This window comes from Venturia canescens, chromosome 3 (genome assembly GCF_019457755.1).
Source record: "Venturia canescens isolate UGA chromosome 3, ASM1945775v1, whole genome shotgun sequence".
Classification (NCBI taxonomy): domain Eukaryota; kingdom Metazoa; phylum Arthropoda; class Insecta; order Hymenoptera; family Ichneumonidae; genus Venturia; species Venturia canescens.
In genome coordinates this window covers 21,354,888-21,379,918 of record NC_057423.1, presented here as the reverse complement: position 1 = coordinate 21,379,918, position 25,031 = coordinate 21,354,888, and the positions used below count along the sequence as shown (strand labels likewise).

The following is a 25,031-nucleotide window of genomic DNA, read 5'->3' as shown; positions in this document are numbered from 1 at the left end:
CCCAGCGTATGTCCCAGCAATTTTTCCCTTGTTCACAAAAAAAAGTGATACCAAAATTGGCCAGAGCTAGACACGAACGACTTCTGCAAAAAAAAACGAAAGAAAGGGCACGGCAAAAGTTTTAAAACCGCAAAGAAATTGAAATATTGGATCGAACCATGGCGAGAATCGCACGTTTTTTACTTTTCATTTCCAAATTCTTTTCATTTATTCGCTTTTTTCAAAGATCTTTTTTATAATAAAGTTTAAATAAAGAAGATAGTAACGCTGTTGACTTTTGGACTTCTTTTAAAGAAATAGTATTACTACGCAAAAGGGAAATAGAGTTTGTACTGTACGGTCACTGGCTATACGGAATGGCTACAGCAATGATTAGTTGGAGGGGATTTAATGCCCACCATACTCTATGAGAAACTCTCGTGAGTATTGAATGTATGAATATATCTATTTTTAACGGTTGTCGACCCACGTATCATAGCAGTAACGTACAACACACTGATTCAGCCATCGATATCACTTTTGTTGACGATAAATCTACATTAGATGTTAGATGCCAACTGGTCAGTAGGAGGGTGCTCTTGGGGTAGTATCGGTAGTGACCACTTCCCAATTTTCTTAGAATTTAATTGTTATGTGATTTCAAATTCCAAATATAGGCCTCCTAGAAAACTATACTCGTGAGGAAAACAAAATGGGTAAAATTTTAAAAAATATACTAAAAAATGAAATCGTAGAAAACTTCAACCAGGAAGTTAATTTTAGCGATTCACAAACAAAATACTCGTCTTTCGTAGTTCTTATTGAAAAATGCTTGAATGAAGCCATCCCAAACTTGGCGTCCCAAAAGGGTGTCGGTACTAAACTCATCGTTTTTATTAAAAAAGGAAAAAAACCAACAAAATACGTATATAGCTTTAGGTTCAGAGATTCCAATATAAAGGAAAGTAAAGTAGTCCGGTCTCTCGGGTTACAACTTCAATCAACACTTGCATGGAACCCTCAAATAACGAAAATCATACAGAGTTGTCAAAGCCCCTTGAAGCTTCTTAGTTGCATGTCTGAGGAGCACGTGGTGGAGAGCTGATCCGGTCAAAATATTATACTCGCCGAGGCGAAATTTCATCCTCTCTTCAAAAGCTTTAAATACCTGGACGAAAATTTGTTGTCTAAAACTCTTGCTAATAATCGCAATCATAAACTATTCTTCACTTTGGAAGAAATCGTACAAATTGAAGATAACCCTGTAATGATCAACCGTGATGGGAACATCCCGTTGATTGAATGATTCTGAGTATTCGAGTAATATGCTCATCTTTTAGAAACTTCAAATAAGCCTCTCTGTTACCAATATACATATGATTTAATACTTTTCCAACCAGTAGTTTCATTTGAGGAAGGACAGACTATTCAAGCTTCTAAAAACCCTAATGATACGTTTACTAGCATATTCAAAGATAGGTTGCATAAGTCGATATGGACAGCCGATAGCAGATTTTATAAGCTTATAGAAATCCAAAGTGGAAATGAGATTTCACTAATGGTGCTTAGAAAGCAGTAGGGAGAAATGTTTTTACTTTAATAATTTTTATTATCGTGGTCGTCGTCCCTGGTTTCATAGTAGTAGCTTTAGTAGAAAAGTCATTATTTCAGTGAACCGCTTGAGATCTAATAAGACGTCTTAATTGTTTTAATATTGTTCCCTCAGTATGGTGCGTTTTCTGGGAATGCCCTCTCAACAATCGAGTAAGATCAGAATTGCTAGAAAAATGGCAGAAAAAATCTAGCTTTTTACCGGGTACCATCGCATCCTTCCTACACATTTTGGATCCAAGATTCTTGCAATGTATAGAAAAGTTCCTGTAGAAAATTAACATTTCAGTGTAACTGTCAGACATTCTATAAGTTTATCATCACTTTGATTTTATCAACCTCGTCAGCCTCTTCCACATAAGTGAAAAAACTGTTACTTTGTATGTAGAGTCGCGGCAGCGACTCTGAGACAAGTACACCCTGGGGAAAAAAGGTTGGGACAAGTACATTGATGGTGTCGTGTTTGCTGATAATTCCATTCATAAAAAAAAACTTGGAAACCGATGCCTCATTCTTCTTATTTGATTCGAACAGCTAAATCAATTGAAAAAAATTCCATCTAATTTACGTGCAGCATTAAAATTTATTATATCAATTTGAGGCCAAGTATTGTCTAATCAATTGAAAAAAGTTACCATTTGAGTTACGTACAGCACTAAAATTTATAATATCAATCGAAGGACAAGTAATTTATGAGTAATTCCAAATTTTGACATTAATAAATTGGTCTAAGGAGCTTTTAAATCCAAAAAAATCACATGCAAGCTAGTCATTTCTTACTCTACGGTGGCAGAGACTTATAAAAAAATCGATTCTTTTCAGACATTCAGGAGCTGCTGATATTATTCACAATATACGACGTCAATTGGATCGATACAGATTATGTTTAAATATGAGTTAAAAGTACTTGTCCGGCCGATCACTATTCATTCAAATAAAAATCAATCGTAAACAAACGAAATTGTACGGCAGAATCCGGTTAAAAATGTATTGAAATGCGATTTATTTATTAGTTTAATGTTCTTAATAATAGTATAGGTTCGTTATGCTGAATGAAAATCGTTCACTGGAAGAAGTAACAAGTAAAAACTTCCATCATTGCAATACAAACTGGGGAGTTATTTTGGAAGCTTCAACATATTTAATGTGCAAAATGTTTTTTATTTATCGATGCACAATAACATCCCTTGTATATTACAGGACAATTCGTTTCCATTCTTATTAAATTAGTGCAATTAAGGGAAAATTACTTGAAGATAACTCTCTAAATTCCCTCTGCATGAATATTTGTGCTCCATCAGTTCTAAAAAAGCCCTGATTTTTATTTGAATAAACAATGTTAATGGAAAGTGATGGGCCGGACAAGTACTTTTAACTCATATTTAAACATAATCTGTATCGATCCAATCGACGTCGAATATTGTGAATAATATCAGCAGCTCCTGAAAGTCTGAAAAGAATCGATTTTTTTATAAGTCTCTGCCACCATAGAGTAAGAAATGACTAGCTTGCATGTGATTTTTTTTGGATTTAAAAGCTTCTTAGACCAATTTAATAATATCAAAGTTTGGAGTTACTCATAAATTACTTGTCCTTCGATTGATACCATAAATTTTAGTGCTGTACGTAACTCAGATGGTAACTTTTTTCAATTGATTAGAAAATACTTGGCCTCGAATTGATATAATAAATTTTAATGCTGCACGTAAATTAGATGGAATTTTTTTCAATTGATTTAGCTGTTCGAATCAAATAAGAAGAATGAGGCATCGGTTTCCAAGTTTTTTTTATGAATGGAATTATCAGCAAACACGACACCATCAATGTACTTGTCCCAACCTTTTTTTCCCCAGGGGAAGTTTATGGTTTGATATCACGTCTTTTTTTCTCGAAAGTTCCTTATTTACATTTTAATGACTATATAATTTTAATTTAAATTTTTATGAATTATTTACGATTTACTGCTTATAACGTTGGTTTTCACGAAAAAAGACCTATTTTTCGTCAAAATTGTACTGGAAATATTTCGTCACGGGTCTATCCTTGGACTTTGGCGATTTTTTTCTTTGTACTCTAATAAGTTTTGTCAATTAGGAACCCAAGAGCATGGTGGAAAGCGGGTTGGAGACCGAGATATGATTTTGGCTTGTAACATCTGATTCGTCAAAAAAAGACTGATACCGCACAATCAGTATACTAGTGAAGAATATTATACACAAATGCTGTAGGATTGTAATATATTTGATATTTTCTTACGGTTCGAAATCATTTTCGTTGTGTGACTTAAGAAGTTTTGTTTACATTTTTTGTGGTATAATGCGAAAATGGGCGACCATCAATCTAGTTGTCCAATTTTTTTTTCTCCGAGAGAGGATTTTTACGGCTTGATATCAAATCTTATTTCTGTGGCAGTTTTAAACGACAAAAAATATTCTTAAATAAGATTTTCTAAAGTTCTCCAATGTTTCTATTGTGATATTTAAAAATAATTTCTCCAATTATTTTCTTCAAGTTTTGTACAATTTATAACAGTTTGATATTCTTCGAATGTTTGAAGTGATACACTCAATTTTTCAACCATTTCGAACGGTGTCTATAATTTTGTGGGATGAAAATCATTTTCCGTAAGGTTTTTCAATATTTTGTATCATTGTGGAATTTTTCCCCTTCATTTATAAATTTTGTTTTCAATTGTTTTGATGGAATCATTGTGAATAAAGAAAATATGAAGATTTTTCAATGTATCGAATTTTTTGATTGATTTTCCTTAAAATTTGACAGAAGGAGAAAGAAAAAAATATATATAATGTTCACCAAGTCCACCAGAATTCGTAATTTTCACATATGTTTATTGAATTCTAATGCTAGTAATTTTTATTTCATTAAAAAACGTGCTTCCAAGGACTTTTTGAAGCAATCAATTCCATTTGTATTATCATACCCAGAGATAGAAAGTTGACGCACCCACATTGATGCACAAAATTTTCAAACTCTGCATGTAGCCACCAAAATTCAACCGGACAACAGAAAAAGTATGAAGTGCATCAAGACCAACAAAATTGCTTACTTTTTAAGGAAGCTCGGTCGCGTAGGGCCGGGTTCTGTGGGTGCATGAACGGGGCACCCCGTTTTTTTTTTAAATGCGCATATTTGCATTGCCGCAATGCATTATAAAACGATTATTAATTATTTAAAACAGAAATAATCAATCACACATCAATAAAAAAAGAACAGAAAAAAGGTACAGTTTGACGTTACGATCCTATGCTCACAAAAAAGTGGCAACGTCGAAATATAGAGAAAATAATTCAACAGCTGAAAATGACTTGATTTCATACAGCGAAATACTCAACGATCTATTACGATTTTTTTTTCGGTCTCATTACCTGTGATATATAACATTATTTATTATTGTTGGAAAATAAGTATATAAATTGCGTTAATCGTTAAAACTTGTCGTTTTTATACAATTAATTCGTTTTTTTAAGCTCTATGTACGCGTATACACACGCCCGGACGTGTGTGTGTTTTTCACAAATTCCAGGTTAGACAGTCTATGCTTCAAATATCGCGCATGCGCTTCAGCGCTGTGCTGAACATCTGATTTCTGCGACGTTGCGGAATCGTCTCACCGTCACGAAACGTCCCAGAACATCGAGTTTGTAGACATTTTAATAGTCAATATCTTTTTAGATAGGTCGATAACTCCAAACTTTTTTGACATATTCTGAATCCTTACGATTTGGAGAACAATACTCTACTTTTTTATTTATTTCTGTTGCGTAAGTGCATATATATCCCTTAGGACACGCGTTTTGAGAGTGACTCTTCCATAAGACCCGTGTTAAAAATCCTAACTTTTACGATTTTTTTCATTCTTAAATGGTCGATGACCCCATCTGAAATTTTACACATATCATTATTGATAATCTAACTATGAGATATTAAAAAATTATTTTTTTCTGTTGCGCAGGCATTCGCGACCGAGCCTCCTTAATATAAGCATTGCATTTTGAAAACATAACTTCTTATGCCATTTATAAACAGGCCATCGCTGAATTTTTGTAACATTCATCATAATTTTTTATTATTGATTATTATTTATAATCCATATCCAAATCCTATAATTCATGTATAATTTTAATTATTTGTAGATATCCATATTCCATAATCAAAAATAGGAAGTACTAATACCTGGCATGCATGTCAATACACAGAATTTTTCAAGTTTGCAAGTACCCGCTGCGATTTATTTATCTAAATTTTGATACAGACAGAAAAAATTACCACCGATTCATAAAATTTATTATGCCAAAACTAAAAGGAAAAAAGACAGCATACTTGAAAGTGAACAGAACTCATAATTGTTTCATGTATCTTCGTTCATGTATTACAGTTGGAACCAAAAAGTGAAAAGATGTGCACACCTACCGCTTCGCAGGAATAGAAGTTCATAGGTACTCGCTGTGTACCAGTAATACAAACTTTGGTGCTATGGGGCAAAAAACTTCAAAATTACCTGAACCACATTTTTGAAACTTATTATGGCATATTCAAGAAATAAAGTGACAGATACGCTGCATGTTGAAGTAAATCAAATAGTGTAATTTAGTATGTCTCCATGGTTATACACAGACAAAATATTTGATCACATCCAAAAATGATCAGGCGTAGACTCACACACATGAATTTTTCAATCCATAATGCCAATCGTAAACATGGTCTCGAAATACTCAATATACATGTCGCTTCATCATGTCGTCAAACTTAAGAGGTGTTCATTGCATTTCAAAGATATAAATTTTGATATCACGAAAAATAAGCAACCAATGGCTCATTGAAATAAATTTCCAAATTCATCTTGCAACAATTCAAGTGAATATCTATATGTATTTACATGGCCCAAAGATTTTTTAAAACTTGGGTTTATAAACAAGCAATCATGAAAACTTTTTGTTATGAATTTTCCAATTTATTGAACTCAATATGAGGAAATAGAAATACGAATGTCACTCGAATTGTCTAGAGAATGACTAGAAATTGGTATGGATATACTGTAAGCTAACGAGAGATGGGAAAAAGGGCCCGGTGAACACAGCCAAATGAAATGAAAGAAAATATGACAACAATACATTGAATTAGACACTTTTACTTCACCAAAGTTTTTCAAAATTTATTTGCATTCATTTACATACAACCACGCATATTTTTTCTATAATGTAATAACATAACATAAAATTTCTGTTTGGAAAGAACGTTTGAGAGGCTATAATGAGCGAAAGTTTTTTTTTCTCACATAACTCCCGTTGAAAATTTTTAATAAACCAGAATCAGGATTGCAACAACATTATGTCATAAATAAACGTAAAATCAAAGAATTAGTAGAAGGAGAAATTTCCCAATACTAATATATATGTCCTATGTAATAAATACTCGCGAACCGACTGTGATGAGGGTAAATTAACCCACATGGTTTTCACAAAACTTACATAACATTTTTTTTTATAGTCATATAAGAATTTTGAATCGAATTCATACAGCCAGTATTAGATGATAAACCACATACACTTATTAGATGAAAAATTTTTTTTTTTCACCTCGCACTTCGTAATGTCGAAAATCCATTTGTTATAACATCAAAAACTGACGGCTGACTGATGGCATTGTATATATAGGTATATTTTCATAAACTTTATTCCGCTGGAACGGTACAGCGAGTGTCCTGACCAATCACAACTCATTATTTCCGTAGCCGGGATCCCGGGACCCGAGCTTCCATAGAAATGGGTTATAGCTGGCATCAAGAGGCCTTTGATGGTGTTCTGTACAGACACGGTAAATCCATAAATGTGTTATTAGTAACTTTTGCATAATCTTCAGCCTGTGTAAAGTTTTTTCTCAGCATTTACGCTACTGATCGTGTTGGTTTCGTGCTCATTCGAAAGACATTTTGAAAATTAGTCTCCAAACCAATTTTTGATTTATAAAACATCTCCTGAGCTCTGCAATTTTAGAAAATGACATGCCAGTTTTACCCCCACCACCGCGAATCGTTTTATTCAGAGAAAGTATACTCAGCGAGCCTCGGGCTAGCAGACGACAGGGCTGTCAATGTACTTGTCCCGAGACTCTACCGAGTCTCTTGATCGGCGAGCCTCGGGCCAGCAGACGACAGGGCTGTCAATGTACTTGTCCCGAGACTCTACCGAGTTTCTTGATTTATAAGATATGACAAGTTGCTGCCAGAGACTCTTTAGCAGAACGATAGCGTTTTCAATTGTTTTCGAAAATTTTCAAAATTTGTTTCTTTAATAATTAATTAACTATAGCATTTCGGAGAATATTATGAGTTGACATATTTTTTATTTTTTTTTCTTTCGATTGCGACCTCTTCGAACTCTGTAGCTTAACGCGTTGAAGAGATATTAATTATTTATTTTTTAATTGCATCAAAAATTGGGTCGGATTTTCGTACACATTTTTTATGTTTATTTGTTTTCTATTTAGTGACAAATCTAGTGCCATAATACATTTTATATACCTATATATTTTTTTTCTGGTGCCATAATACAAGTATATATATACCTTAGGGTTATGCAAAAAAATCAACATTTTTTTTCCCCGGAGCTCCAACGAAAATTGTTAGTACATCAAAAAAAAGTAATTTTTCCAAAATTTCAGATTAAAAAAAAAATTTTTGGATAGTGCTCAAGCCACTTTTTGATATTTTCCTGTTTTTTCTCAAAAATCGCGAAGCAAAAATTTTTTTTTGCTTTCACAGCAAAAAGTGTTAGTGCTCCATGGAATTATAAATCTAATACAATTTTTTCACCCTCAAAAAAAATTTAAAGGCTACCTCGCATAATTTATTTCTTCTTGTCTGTATATTTAGCTATAAATTATGAAATTAAAAAACGTGGTGCTACAAATAACTATTCTTGTCATCCTTCCAAAAGAAAGGGTGAATGTACTTTGAAAAAACATAGTTATTCAAAATTACATGTTAAAACAATGATTTTCGCATTTTCTCAAGTGATTTATTTCAATTTTCCTGTATTTTTCATAGACATAATATTCTTATGCACGAAAACTTGCTAGGGCATCGTACAAAAATGATAACGTGCCAAACGAATATGTGTTTTGCCAAATTCAATTTTTTTTATTTCAAAGTGTCATATTTCACCGTAGAAAACGATAAAATTTGGGAATTTTCAAGTTTTCTCGTGCGTTATAGCAATTAGTAAAATATTTTGACCGAATTCTGTTAGAAAAAAATGGAGACTAATGGATGCAAAATCGCAAATATATATCATAAAGCTTCCAATATCGGTTTCGTAGTTTTTACTGATAAAAAAAAATTAAATTAACAAGATCGAAATAGGTCTATTGTACAAAGTTGCCTCCCTGTACAAACTCAAATAATTTTTGATTGTAAACAAAGAGTTCGGTACTAAACATTGATAAGCCTACATTTATTTTCCATTAGAATTCAGTCAAAATATTTTACTAATTTTTATAACAAATGGGAAAACTAGAAAATTTCCAAAGTATAACGTCTTCTGCGGTGAAATACATGACTTTGAAAAAGAGAATTTGAATTCGGCAAAACAGCTTTATTTGGTATGTTGTCATTTTTGTACGATGTCCTAGCAAGAAAAAAGTTTTCGTCAATAAAAATATATATCTGTATGAAAAATACAAGAAAATTGAAACCAATCGTTTGAGAAAACGCAAAAATATTTGTTATAACATGTAATTTTGAAAAACTATTTTTTTTGCTAAGTATATTCACTCTTTATTTTGGAAGGACGACAAGAATAGTTATCTGTAGCCACACGTTTTTTAATCTCATAATTTATCGCTAAATATACAGAAAAAAATAAATAAATTATGCAAGGTAGCCATTTAATTTTTTTTGAGAGTGAAAAAATTTTATTAGATTTATAATTCCATGAAGTACTAACACTTTCTGCTATGATGAAAATTTTTGCTTCGCGATTTTTGAGAAAAAAAAACCAGGAAAATATCGAAAAGTGGCTTGAGCACTATCCAAAAAATTTTTTAAACATCTGAAATTTTGGGAAAATTATTTTTTTTGATGTACTAACGATTTCGTTGGAGCTCCGAGAGAAAAAAAATATCGATTTTTTTTGCATCACCCTAATATACCTATATATTTTCGTGTCGTATGACGTATGGTGTGTCGTTTATGCTAACCTATGTGACACTCATGTAGTTCAAAACACAAATGCACGATGATTTATAAGAAGTTGTTCAATCTATTCTCTCGAAACTTGCTTCAAATGAACAATTCATTACTAAAGGTTATAAAAAAACCATTTCAAACGTAATGAATAAGAAAAATTGAATCTGCTAAATCTTGGTAATGTATGAAAAACGTTTGATTCAAATAAACAAAACGTTGTCGAATAAACGCAAAAGTGACGAGTACATCGGATGACGAATGAAAGAAATTAAAAACATAATGATATGTAAAAAAAATTACGAAACCAACTGTGAATAATTTGAACAAAACAATTAAGAAAAGTTTTCACAAATCATGAAAAAGCATTATATTAAAAAAAATACAAGTCCGTAAATATATTGTAAAGGAAAAAACAATTCAAATAGAACGTGAGAAATTCATTCCTATACGGGAAGCATCCGGAACTTGAGAAAATTCTAGTGAATCAAAAAAGTTACCATCTGAGTTATGTGCAGCACTAAAATTTATAAGATCAATCGGAAGACGAGTATTTTATTAGTATGCAGGGTGAATCATTTAACGTGACCACCTCGAATAATTCCTAAAATAAGCGTTGTATGAAAAAAATGTTCAGACATAAGTTGCACGGTTTTGAGAGGCACATTATGTGGTACATATGTTGTTTTGATAGGTGGAGACGTTTTGGAGATATGAAGGTCAACTTCGTTTTTTTAAGCGGAATGCTATATTTTTTATATCAAAATATGGTGGAGTATCGAATTCTGAGTAAAAAAGTATAGACCTTTTACTTTATTAGCCTTAAACTTAATAGTTAACAAGTTATTTCACTACATTCCTTCCATTACCTATGATACCTATGTAAAGACGGGAAATCGTGATGGTATTGATGTTAGGATTATCTGAATAATGTAATTCATGTTTTTTTTGCAGAAAATTTATTTTAACAAATGTTCGAAGTGATGGCCATTAACCCTCTCGGACCGTATGTTGCTTCTACGCAACACGCGCTTCCAGCCCCAATAAAACTGCATCGGTCAGTAAGGTCGGGGTTCTAACTGCCTATTTCCATGAAGCAAGGTTAGATTGCACTTTAGATACTCCTAAACCAAGAGATAAACTGCTTTAACTCATCGAAATATCAATATGAAGTCGGCGTTTCATGTTGAGTTGACGTTGTGTGAAAAGGTGCTTTAGTTATCGCAAAAGAAAAGTGGGTATAAATTTTTTTTTCGTTCTCCAATCGTTATTTCCTTTCAAAGGGAAGCTAATAATATGATGTATTTAAGGTATTCGGTGCTAGACTCATTCGTAAATTTTCCTGATTTTGCTCCCCAAGGACCTGGTGCTGCACGCAGCGAACATTCAAAAATTCATATTTCCCAACAAAAAAACCGAAATGTCACAATGGATTCGGAATCTAGAAAGTATTTTGAGATAAAATTATGAAGGGAATCATTTTCCGTCAACGCGAAATAGGTCTCGGTATGAGAGGGTTAACCTCGACACATTTCCGAAGACGTAGAACTAATCATTCTCTTGATCTTCGAATAGTTTCTGGTGTAATAGCGGCGCTATCATGATAGTGACGTTATAATGCCAGTGTTTACAATCATCAGAAACATCTCCGGCTATTATTGACATTATTGTTGAAGATCAAGAGAATTATTAGTTCTACGTCTTCGCAAATGTGTGGAGGTTAATGACCATCACTTCGAACATTTGTTAAAATAAATTTTCTGCAAAAAAACATGAATAACGTTATTCAGATAATCCTATTGTCAATACGACCATCACGATTTCCCGTCTTTACATAGGTATTATAGGTAATGGAAGGAATGTAGTGAAATAACTTGTTAATTACACCGGCATACAAAAAAAAGTGGTAAGTACCTAGAACCGGACCCATCAATCTCTACGTATTTTGGCCCGCTGAATTCGAATCCGGGGTCAGATTGGCCAATATACCTCCAAAATTTTGAGTAAATTCCAAATAACCGCAACAATTGCAGAAAATCGCTGTTAAGAGCATAGTAAAAGTTCTCTTCGCCTTACGCGGGGGTGTTTTTCATGTAATTTGACGCGCTGAATCTGAATCGAGGGTTAGATTGACTGATACACCCCCAAAATTTTGAGTAAATTCCAAAAAACTGCTAAAATTGCGGAAAATTGCTGTTAAAAGCATGATAAAAGTTGTCTTCGACCTTACGCGAGGCTGTTTTTCATGTAATTCGATACGCTGAATCTGAATCGAAGGTTAGATTGACTGATACATCTCCAAAATTTTTAGTAAATTTCAAAAAACCGCAAAAATGACGGAAAATTGCTGTTTAAAGCATGATAAAAGTTGTCTTCGACCTTAATCGGGGGTGTTTTTTATGTAATTTGATGTGCTGAATCTGAATCTGGAGTCAGATCGGCTGATATACCCGCACAATTTTGAGTAACTGCAAAAATCTCTAAAAATGGGTCAAAATCGCTAGCATGGGTAGAAGAAGAGTTTTATTGATCTAGATCGAGTACGCTCCTTTTGTATTTAGATGCGCTGAAACCGAAACCGGGCGTCTATTTAACTCGTACGTCTCCAAAATTTTGCTTCCATGGAAAAAACTGGCTAAAATTGTTCTTTATGAATTTCGAGCAGCTTTACGCTAAACGTGTTTGCGTTTAATCGCTAAACACAGTTTGACCGATTAAAAAAAGGCTCTGTCAGTCGATTTTTGCCATCGTTCTGCGTAGGCTGACAGAGCCTTTTTTTAATCGGTCAAACCGTGTCAGAGAATTTCAATTTCAAAAATTCCAAGTGAGGTTAGTCGACTGATCCATACTCTTAACATATTTTCATACGAGACCCTGAAAAAAAAGATAGTCGATTTTTTTGCGCCACCCTAATATGCACACTCCTTGAAGATATGTGAGCAGCCGAATACACAAACGACGCAGTGTATCACAACAGTAGCTGCGATCGATGATAATTGAAAACGATAAAATGATAATTTTTTCACACCGTTTGGTATCCTCGTAGTGAGTTGGAGGTACGGGTGATCGCGGATTCCCGACCATGTGCTATCTTAACTATTATTATCACAAATGGGTTTGCAACAACCTCGATCGCACGTGCGCCGGTTATTTTCGTTTGGAAATGAAAATTCTACAACAAAGTCCGATCTGCTTCGTTTTAATTATGTAACAAACTAAAATCAATTTCTCTCAATATTATTATTGCTCTTATCATTATTAAAACATTGTCTTATAACACTCAATAAATAGCAGAAGCTCGATTTTGCTCTGACTAAAATTCTAAAAAATCATGTGCTCAGATGACCGACTGACCAATCAATTTTGAATGTTTTGGAATGAATTTCGGAATGTATTGAATGATCTTCTCATCCCTGTTAAGTTTGTATCTCGCTGCTACCAGAATTCTTTCTTCCATGGAGTTTACGATCATTAACTGAAACATTCGGACCTCGAATTTCTGTCCTATTCTGTGAGCTGGATCCTGCGTCTGCAAATTATGATGAAGATTTCAATCGGAATTGAAAATAATAACGGTATCGACAGCTTGAAGATTAAAACCGAGACCACCGGTTGTTATAGACAGAGCAAGAAGGAAGATCACCTCTGTCCTCGGTTTCCGTGGTACCATCAAGATAAAGGTACATGAATACTCTTCAGCTGAGATAATTTTCTATACTGGTCATTAATTGTATCATTTAACGGAACAACAGTATTCGATGGTCGATTGCTTTAAGCTTGGACAGCATACGATCGAGAAGCTTGAGTTTACTGGAAACCCGATAAAGATCGGGGTCTGATATGTCAGATGTGCCCCTGGTCCCAACATATTTGCAATACTTTTCTTCAATAACTTAAAATATTGAGAGATGATTACTAAGTTTTCTCAATTGTATTGTCGTGTTCATCAGAGCTTTCGCACCACCCTTGCCTTTTTCTTTCTCTGAACAGTCGGTTAACAAAATACCCGGGCTCTGCATGTGCTCCCGCAAAACTTTTAGAAGTCCACACATGTCGCACTTGATAGTGTACTCGACATTGTCAAGTAGTTGCTGCTTAATTTTTTTTTTTTAACGACGCAACAAAAAAGGCCTAAGGAATTTATGTAAACGGAAAATAATAAGAATGATTTCTTCTTCATTGAGCTCGACTTCTTCGCCAGTCGTAGTAAATGGAGCATTGAACCGATGCTCGAAAGTGCTACGCGACGATGGTAGCAAACATTTCAGAGGGGCCCAAAGCTCAGGCAATTTTTTTTTTGCAGCGGTCACAACAAATTAGTGTACCAGTCAGAAAGCGATGAGGCGCGAGATGAGTTTTCAATAGTTGCACGAGCTTGCACTGATGGTTCTTCATTCTGTGATCCGCTTCGATCATCATGTATTTCCATTGAAGTTTTGCCAAAACGCCTTTGTCCTTAACGATATATTCGTGCGTTGTTAAAAGAACGTTGAACTTTGTTGTATGCATCTGTGCCTAAATCGCCCTTTTCACTATCGGCGAATCCTTGTACGGAAACTATAGAGGTGTGCTTACCGATTATTGATGATATCGATTAGTTTCAACTTTTCATTAGATATAACTTTTCAAGCTTATATTACAACTTCATTGCTCCGTCACGATACACATTGATTGTTGTCGTTCGTATTCAAATTGTGCGAAAATGCATTATCAATCTTATCGACAACTTTTCAATTAGCACTTCCCTAGTACGAAACTACGAAACTCGGTGCCCATTTTTCAAACTCGAGTATTCAATTCGACACAGTTCTGTAAGTTAAATCAACGAGTTCAAACGAATGTAACGGATATTACCCACATGTATACAATGGTATCATCATTTAATGTGGCTTGAAACTTTTTACACGAAATGAGAAGATTTTTGGTTTCTTACGAAAGTAGTACGATGATCAAAAATGGTCCATTAACTTTATTCGGCTCCATCCGATAAGGAGGGCAATCTTTTGCATTGTTTTGCCAAGACCTATCTCACCCGCAAGAATATCGCTCAAATTGTTGTTGAATGAGGACACCAACCAGTCGCGACCGTAAAACAAATGAGATTAATTACGGAATCATATGATATATGCCAATAAAACTTTGTTTCCCCAAGATTTAAGGCTTTGAAAAAACTTACCTCAATTTGATATTCTTTGAGTTTTCCATTGACCATAATAGATACTTGTTTCGTACCTCTCACATGAATAATGTAAGCAATACTTTAATACGTTTGTTCCTTTGTTTTGTGCTCATTGTCCTCGATTTTCGCTTTTTGTAGGGTTTTCTTCATTTTGCCTTCCGCCATATATCAGCAGCAAGTTAATCTTTTTCAGTTATTAAAGAAAAATATTTGAAGAATAGTAATACATAAACAGACATCCATAAATGATTCTGCAGGTTCCCAGCACCAGGATGTGTTTACAGGAAAGACGAAAGTTGACTCATCATAAGCAGAGTATCTTCATCGGCCAATGTTTTACCCTTTGCAATCTCGATGTCACTCATACAGACATCACAGTTTGCACCTTCTTCGCCGTTCTGTAGTCTCTTTTTCTTCTGACATAGTGAACAATTAATTTTGTCAAATCTAGATCTTTGAATAAAGAAAAAAAATAGCTAACTATTACCTTTTTACGCTTCTGTTCCCCAACTTGTTTACTTTTCTGCTTCATTTTGTGCTGTTTAACCATTTCTGTGAGATTGCTGATGTACTTGTCAGTTTGTGAAAGTAGGAAAGCCTTTTGTTTGCCTTTTTTTTGATCAATATGCTTTCTATAATCTTCGTTCTTGGCCATAAAACTATGCATAGGCTCTTGTTTCCTCTTTGCATTTGCATGACCATGGCGCATCGCTTTATTGAAATAAACCAATTTATCAACATTGTTGCAATGAAATTATTTGAAATCTCTGTCATACCGGAGCACCACGGTAACAAACTCCTGCGAGACATAAAACATCAATTAACATTATGCGAAAGTTTGTAAAAAAAATATTCCTACTGCAGCTTGTATACATGTTTACCCTCCTGTTCACCATAAATGCCTACAAACTATTGAATCAACTTGTCTAACGTTTTTGCCTACAGTTACATTCTGCTTTGAGTTTTTGTTGCTTCTTCAATTTGAATGTTATTAAAATGCAATTGAATATCCTTGTTCTCACCTGGTATTCGTCCGGGTGAATTAGGAGCACTCGGCGAGAAGTTGAGTATTCAAGTTGTCCAATGCACGCGTTGACTTCGCACAGATTTTCACAGCGCTGATTGATGCAGGTCTTGTTGATATGGCAATCGGTGTTGCTAAGACATCCCAAAGGCGTGCAAGAGATTCGTAGATTTAGGTGGATTACCAGGGTAGCCGCGAGGTCATTCGCAAATGACTTGATGATTGATTCCGCAGCGCTCGGCTTCCGCTGGCGTTTGAATAAGCGAGAATTGCAGTGAGCAGTATGAATATATGAATATGCTGGTACGCAAACGATTTTCTGTTCAGACTGTACGAAGAAATGCCGCGTGCGCACAAATCAAATAGAAAAGGAGATGTTGGCACAAATGCACTTCTCTCTCGGAACGGTTGGGCCCCTAAGGATTTTATGGGTGTTCGCGTTCCAGATTGGTAGAGTCAGTGACTTCAGAACGGGCCAACGGGCTGGACCATTCCGAGAGAGAAGCTGTGATGACAACGGCCGTGTTCCGATATTGACTGTGAGTACTGTAAGTTCTATACCAATGCACGTACTCGCAGTACTCATCACAGTCAATATCGGAACACGGTCAACGTCTCCTTTTCGATCCCGTGCACATGACATGCACGCACATATTGTTTTGTACAGTCTGAACAGAAAATATTTTTTTGGCGTGCAACACTTCCTTCCAACGCTTCCAACCTTCCAACTTCCTTCCTTCCTCCAGCTAATTTTTTGACAGACTGTCTCCTCTCGCTCTCGGAACACACCAGTGAGCATTCCTATAATATCTCTAAGTAGTTTCTCCAACTACCATATCTAGAGTCGCGGCGGCATCGACTCTGAGACAAGTACATTTATGTTTATGATTATTAACAATTAAAAAATTAAAAAATCAAAGTTGTAGGTACGGCTGGGTTTGGTCGTTTGGGTAGTGTTTCTCCCGTTTCTCCCAGCCTGCCTTCTTTTTAACCATCAGTTGATAAAGCAGTCATTAGTTTTTGTTAATAAGAATTCTTGTGATGTCGTGGCGCTGCTGCGGTGTCAGACCGTAACTAACCATCTGATTCTTTCTTTTCCTCTGTGTCCTTCACTCCTCCGTCGGCCGACGGGGTTGCTGCTGATCATCCGAGTGTAGAAGTGTACTCGGTACACGACGTAATTTTGTGGTGGCCCGTTTCCAAGGTTTATTATTTTTATTTTAGATCCCGTATTGTAATATCGTATCGATAAAAAAAATGAACGTAATTGCGAAGTCGGCGAATATAACGCCGTTTGCACGAGCTACGGTGTCAGTGGTTACAAATGGAGTCCGACCAGTTGGAGCAACTAAAGCAACTAAAGAAAAAATCGTTGTGCCACCTACAGTCACCCATGTTCTTTCCTGGACTCTCAACCAGAATCTACCTAGAGGAACAATTCGTATTTGCTCTGGACCCATAGGTTCGTTCAATCTGTCAAATCGACAATCCCTCAATCAACTATTTTACTTATTATTTTATTTTTTTTCATCGAACATTACCCGTCAATTCACTCGCTGCAAGTTATGTAACGGATTTTAAGAAATATAGTGCACTACGATACTGCGTTATTCTCAGCCCAATCTGTCGATTTTGACTTTATGTATCGTATATATTTACCATCATTTTCAAATTACACCTTAATGTGCAATAGTAATCTCATCGCATCTGATTATACATATCTACATTACACCCGAATGGCTAAAATCTCGAGCATGCATTACACACGCATAGCAAAAATGCGTGCGTAAATTTTTTGTTCCACAAATTGTAAGGATATGCATGATTGAGAAAAAAATACATTTCTCTTGTGCAACAACCAATACCTCAGATTCCAAACTTCAAAAAATTGTGTACAGACCGCGTATATTGTGTAATACATTCCACCCAATGACATGTGGTGCTGCTGATAAACTTTGTAGAAATGTAGTTTTCCCAAAGAATGGTCAGAAGTGTATTTGAGAAAGAATTGAACTGTCTAAGGAGCTTCAGCAGATAGCATGATGCTGAAGTTTGCAACGTTGGAGTCCAACGAAATGAATGAAAAAAAGATTTATAATTAATCATTTTTTTATTTCACGAATCATTGATGTGGGTTGAAAAATAACGAATTCCAAATTCGACAGAAAACAAAATTGGAATGACGCTGAAGTTTGCAAAGTTGGAGTCCAACGAAATGATCTAAAAAAACTCGAATAATTCCAGTAAATCTTCAATTTTGTTTTCTGCCGAATCTGCAATTCGTTATTTTTCAACCCACATCAATGATTTGTGAAATAAAAAAATGATTAATTATAAATTTTTTTTTCGTTCATTTCGTTAGACTCCAACGTTGCAAACTTCAGCGTCATCAGATAGCTCAGAAGCATCTCAAATTTTCTCAATTATTCTTGTTCTAAAGAATTGACAAATACACAATGCAAGATATTGTTTTCTCAATATGTAATTGTAGTTATATTTTTGAGATTATTGTGAACTATAGCAACTTTGATAGATGTTTATATTCCAGCGAGCACACAGGTTCTTCAGACCCGATTGGCACATACAGATGTTCGAGTGCCTGATTTCTCCTATTACCGCAAAGATATTAACCAAGATCCGACCATAAAGTCTCGTGAGAAAGTTGCAGAGAAGCAAACTTTTACATATCTTGTAGCAGCTGGTAAGATTCAAGATTCTTCTTCTGGTAACCCTGCTCTTGGGTCATTTTTACTTTTTACCCTGAGAAATTATTGGTCCAACGATAATTTTTCAAGAAGAATTCTGTATTTCCATTTTCTTGAACAAATAAAAGGTTCTTAAAAATTTTGTCTCACTCCAGAGTATTTATCGGCATGTTAACACTGTATATATATCTTTATCTACGTATCTCAGATAATCAGACTAAAAATCATTGGAATAATTTGGAAAAAGATGATAATTGTATATATTTTTGAAAAGATTTATCGATTCAACAGTTAGATACTCCCAAATGTATTGGTGCAATAATGTTCACACTATAACAACTTAATTGAAGAAGAATGACACTAATTTGGAAAAAGTTATTTTGCAACTTTAAAGTAGTTTTTACATAAATCTGTAACAATAAAATTTATGTTGTAATGATATGTGAAGATACAAATAGATTTTATAAATTGTGCAACCTAAAATGAATTTTTTTAGACATCAATGTCAAGTATTTTCAGAAATGGACAGGCACTGGTAAATTTTAAAGGAAATGAGACTCAAATAACCTTTTGTTATACAAACTATGACTTGACCTAAATATGAATATTTTATATTCATTATACAGGTACAGGAGTATGCGCAGCTTATATCGCAAAAGCACAGATTCTCAGTATGGTGGGAATGCTGGCAGCTTCAAAGGATGTACTGGCTGTTTCTAAGATAGAGGTTGACTTGAATAAAATTCCTGAGGGCCAGAGCATGGTCTTCAAGTGGCGTGGCAAACCTCTGTTCATTCGGCACCGGTAAAGAAAAGTTTTCAACTTGAAAGAATTTTTTTGATTCATCGAAGGAATGTTTCTTTCGTTTTGGAGCAAGCCAACATAATATGAATTGGTCTATAAAGATTGTAGTTTATCAATTTCTTTACCTATATGAATAAGTTGAGTTTATTCTGAAATTGTTGCGTTCTTCAAAGTTGCATCTTTTATTAAAAAAAAAATAAAAAAAATGAAAGATCTTTCTGCTTACGAAAGGATTACTCGTGTGTAAAAATTTTTTAATGAAATTTGGTTGTACTTGGGATTGACAGAGATTCAAAGGAAGTTGCTCGAGAGGAGGCGGTCAACGTGGCTGAACTTCGCGATCCTCAGGCCGATTCAGAGCGCGTCAAACGTTCCGAATGGTTAGTCGTAGTTGGTGTTTGCACTCATCTTGGTTGTGTACCGATCGCAAACGCTGGTGACTTTGGTGGATATTATTGTCCGTGTCACGGTTCGCATTATGATGCGAGCGGAAGAATAAGGAAAGGACCGGCGCCGCTCAACCTCGAAGTACCGGAGTACGAATTTGTTGAAAATACCGTCATCGTCGGTTAAATTGATCGTTCACGACACTAAACGATCGAGAACGAACGTTATAGTAGAAAAGATGGCGGAATCAAATGAAAAAGAATTTGAAAAACAGTAACATCGTCAATCTCAAATAAGTTCTTGTACGAGCATCCATTTTCTCAATCGCGTTGACGAAATGTGTCACTGAGTCGACCAATAACAAATTTTAGATATTTCCATGTCGTATGAGAAGTCCTGAATTTAGTTTCTCCCGTTTTGAGATGTCGATACACCTGTCGGGTGGTATGCCGTTCAATCCGCGTCATTTGCCAGCCGGGATCTTGAAAAAATACGAAATGGTCGATCGGAAATTCTCCCGTATAATTGTTTCAAGATGTATAGTCATTAGAATAAATTGAAATTATGCGAGGATACTGATGAATATTTAAAGTTTCAACCTCTCCCGATGAATCCCAGTTTTCATTATATATTTTTTCAATTCACCACCGTATTGCAATGTTTCATAGTTTTATTCACTGAATTGATGTAAATAAAGCGAGTATATCAAACGTACTTTTTAATTCCACCCATGCTTTATACCTGCGTGCATCGGTTAAAGTGCCTCATGAAATTGTTATTCTGCTCGAATTTTGTTTTTCACGTTTTTAGTGCTTGATAGCTCATTTTTTCTTTCTATCACAGACGCGCTCAATATTTTATTGTACTTTTCAATGTAAAACATGAAAAATTATTCATAATCATATATTATATTATATATTTATATTTTTATCCGAACAAGAAATTCATGAACATCAAGATTTTGCATGTTGTCTCTTTCCTACATCACCGAATTCACAGGCCAAACATTAACTAAATGATTGCTGAGCTTTTTTATGTGGCGATTTTTTTTCTACATTAACCATTAATGATAAAGAAAACTACATTATATTCCGATCAATTCGAACCAAATTAAATTTGTCATTTTGATGTTCATTTCCCTGGATTGTATCAGATAAAATTACGGAAAAATGATTAAAAATTGATTCTCATTTTTTCTATTTGTGTTGGAAAAGATAAATTTTCAATTTAAAATCCAAGGAAATCATTAAATCAATGGTTTCGGACTGTGTCGTTTTGCTTCGTTTTTTTTTCTTTTCATAATCGCGGATTACAAGAAACATTGACATATGGAAAATGGAAAATTCAGGTGATCAATTTTTGTTTTAAATGTTTGGACATTCATGAAAAATGTGTAGCGTCGAAATTAAATATTTTTTTCAAGAATTGCGGAAAAATAAAAGAGCACTAACGATTATTCATTAGCTTTCTCTTAACCTCGGTGGTGGAGCAATAAAGAATTTGATTCGGTTAGTCCTTTTATTATTAGAATGTTGGTTATTGAGATAAAAAAAAGCATTAAAATTGGAAGAAATGCTATTCCTTAAGGAGCGGATCGACGCAAATTTTTGAAAAAAATACGAAAAAAAAGTTTGAATTGGTTGGAGTAATTGTAATTGATTGAAGTGAAGTGATGTCTGATTCGTTCTGAAAGTTTTTCAATACATTCAAAATTCGAATAATACTATTTTATGAAAAGGATCAATGAGAATAACGAAAATTTTTATATTCCTCATATGAAATTGGGTGTTGTTGATATTTGATAGGAAAGATTGATATCACAGGTCCATCGATTTTTTTTTTGCTTCCAAATTTCGAACCTACACGGTAAGCGGTAAGAAATATTCCTTCCAAACCTTCATTATTTTTCGAATGAAATAATGAATAATTTATTATTCGTTTGTAACTCTTTTTTCAAAAACTTTAGTTTGAACAGAATTTCATATAGTACACCGTTGCGAACGACTATAAACTTAGATATGATCGAATTGTCAGCCCATGAATGTACATTTTATTTTTCATAAAACAAAAAATAACAATTGTCCGTATAACCCTTTCACCAATAATGATAGTCAACGTGTATTATATAAAGTGATAATTTTCATATTATTTTCATCGAGAAAATTGAGGTTCGGTGTTTGTTTTATTATTATTTTTTGTTTGACGTAATACTCAGCAGTTTGTTATATTCAACGGTATAGGCGTGTAGTACGAGTTCATTGATTTTCGCGGGGTTGTAGGTGAAAGACATCTTGGGTGGAAGGTCATTGACCTTGAAAGTTGGCAAGGCTATTGCCATTGGCTATGGCGATTGATGGTAGTATAGGGGTGTATAAAATATAAAAAATATTTTTCCAAATATCGCGTTACGACGAAGTACACACTCTTTAACGAAATTGCAAGAAGAACATATCCCGTACCGATTAAAAATTCTAACGGGAACCAATAATTGTTCCAATCACTCGTTATTCCAAATATTCATGAGTTTTTCAATGAAAATTCATTCGTCACGTAAATATCGATAATTGAAAATTTTATTTATGACTGCGGAAAAGAACGTCAATACGAGTGTAATATCGGTCGGAGTATCTAATGCGATTAAAATCGTCAACGGAATGCGGTCACGCACGATACGGCTAATAATGATAGTGATGGTATTAATAATGACAATAATAATTGAGAGAAACCTGAAACACGATCCACATTGGCATTGACACTACCGCGAGGAGGCGCCATATGTGTTATGGGGCGAATTTTCAGTTTCGCGCCGTCAACGAAGGGCGTCCGCCGTGGCGGCCACCATCAGTTTTTCTATCCCCAATCCCCAACCCTACACCCCACTCTCTCGATTGACGACACACGGGGTTTTCAGTATTTCAGTCTCCCTCGCTGCTGGCGGCGTACGGACGCAAAAGAAAAAACTTGCTCCGTTTATGCAACGCATCAAAATTCATCAAAATTCCCTTTCGCGATCGACGATACCGAAGTGAGAACAAAATATATCACCGAAAATATAATTTTCTTTGAGTCTCGGCTATTTGCTGTACCGTGCGTGTCCGTGTGCGTGTGCGTTCGTACGTGGATAATTTTTTTTTCTCTCGCTGCAATAACGTTTCTAACGAAGCGAAGTAAAAGTACGTAATAAAAGCAAAGCAAAAATAATGAAGAAACCGCGATCTGTCCGAGCACAGCAAGTGGCGCTGTTGTCAGGCAAGGTCAAGTAAACAAATCGCTCGTTGTTGTACCGCGCGCCGAAGGGGAAAAAATCAAAATAAAAAGAGTAACAAGCAGCACCGAACGGCGAACGTGTAAAAAGAAACGAGAGGTCCTCAGTTTCGTTTAATTATTTAAAAGGAGGTTATTTGCTGCCTGACTATCGATCGCGTTGAGATGTAGGATCGATAAGAAATTCACCGAGACACAAAAAGAATAAAAATCATTTTTGCAAGATATATTATTTATTAAAGGCGCGCCAAGTGCTAAACTTGGTATATCCGATATCCGATGACCCGGCCGCAAGCCGCAAGAGGAAGGAATGCCTCGGCGGAACGAGTGAAGAGGGCGTCCTAGAGTTTAGTGCCCTCTATCCTCCTCCCCCGCCCCCCGCGCGTCGCCTGCTCAACGCCATTTCTCAATGTCACAAGAGGCCGGCTTCTTTCTACGGGGATACACGTGTCCTAGTGCAATCACCTTATCAATGTAACCAACCAAAAACTACCAGTATTAAGGTAAGTGTTTTTTTTTCTATTATCCTTATTTTGTATCTATTTCCGGGTAAACTTGTCAAAAATACTATGTCTTAAAAATATGGCCTAATGCATTTGCGTTTCTTTCATTTAAACAGTAACCATAAACTTCAAATGATGCATACTCATTGATATATTATATGGTTATAAAGAACAATAACGCCTTCCAATATTGCATGCTACGTGTTGTTTACACCGTTGACTGCAAAATTTCTTTTTTTCAAATATTTATATATATATATATGTATCCTTCGATTGATATCATAAGTTTTAGTGCTGCACCTAATTCAAATGGTAACTTTTTTGATTCGTTAAAACTTTCTCAAGTTCCTGATGCTTCCTGTAGTTAAATACTTGGCCTTGAATTCATATCGCAGATTTTAACGCTGCACGTAACTTAGATAGGATTTTTTTTCAATATTGATTTAGCTGTTAGAATAAGATGAGAAGAATGGGGTATCGGTTTCCAAAATATTATTGAGCGCGATTTTTCGATTTTTTATTTTTCACCCTTCATTTGAATTTTTTTCATCACTTTACAAAATAATTACGGATTCGTATTTTTTTTAATACAATTGTTTTTTCATGATTCATGAAATTTTTTCCGAATTTTTGTGTGTCTAAGTTAATTATAGTTGATTTCATAATTTTTTTTATGTCATTTTTCTTACACCTTTTGTGATATGATCAGGAAACAACAAGGGACCAGTAATGTACTTGTCTCAGCCTTTTTTTTCCTAGGAGAATTTTTGAGGTTTATGTATGTATGAACAGTCGAAGCGAAACTTGCATCGAGTTTCAAGATAGGAGGAAGAAATGTGTCGTTCAGTCGAGAAAGGTATAGTTTATTCCGGTCTGTTGAAATATTTTACAACCTTCTGTGATTCGATTCGACTTATTGGATGCCCCCCCCCCCCCCCCCCCCCCCACCTCACTTCTTTCATATGCAACCGAATAAATTCATATGTGTGGAATAAATGTGTGTAAAGAACAGTCATTGATTGAATATTCAATGGATCACTTGTAACAACGACACCTCGACGAATTTTCAACAGTCCTGCTGTTATTATACATGCACTTTCTATATTTGGGGCATTTTCCTGCTTCTGTATCTCCAATGAAACAACGACGAGATGCAATTTTAGTAGAACATAAAATTTATTATAAACCTAGGGACTATACAAAAAAAAGAGTAGTGCAACAGCGACTCGCTCGCCCACAATGAGTTGACAAGTACCTTAAAAAAAAAAAAAAACTAGTTCGCTCCCGCAGACTCTTTAAGATCGAAATTTGCCATCGCGTACAAACGTAAAATGTCAAATCGTAGTCAAAACTGGTGAACAACTTTTCAATA

The 25,031-nt window shown here is 34.9% G+C and overlaps 1 protein-coding gene and 1 pseudogene across 2 annotated transcripts; one reads left to right on the top strand and one right to left on the bottom strand.

The window, feature by feature from the left end:
- Nucleotides 1-12,976: 12,976 nt before the first annotated feature.
- Nucleotides 12,977-16,795, bottom strand: LOC122408480 (ATP-dependent helicase brm-like; annotated as a pseudogene).
- Nucleotides 16,796-17,103: 308 nt separating this feature from the next.
- RFeSP (Rieske iron-sulfur protein) lies at nucleotides 17,104-20,465 on the top strand. 2 transcript variants are annotated; one of them, XM_043413957.1, is made up of 4 exons: nucleotides 17,104-17,458; nucleotides 18,530-18,697; nucleotides 19,328-19,505; nucleotides 19,793-20,465. In XM_043413957.1, the coding sequence occupies exons 1-4, from the start codon at nucleotides 17,254-17,256 to the stop codon at nucleotides 20,076-20,078; spliced, it is 837 nt and encodes a 278-aa protein (XP_043269892.1). In that variant the 5' UTR covers nucleotides 17,104-17,253; the 3' UTR covers nucleotides 20,079-20,465. The 2 variants fall into 2 exon arrangements, with proteins under 2 accessions (XP_043269892.1, XP_043269894.1); XM_043413959.1 differs by having other exon boundaries at nucleotides 17,105-17,458; nucleotides 18,545-18,697.
- The last annotated feature ends 4,566 nt before the right edge of the window (nucleotides 20,466-25,031 follow it).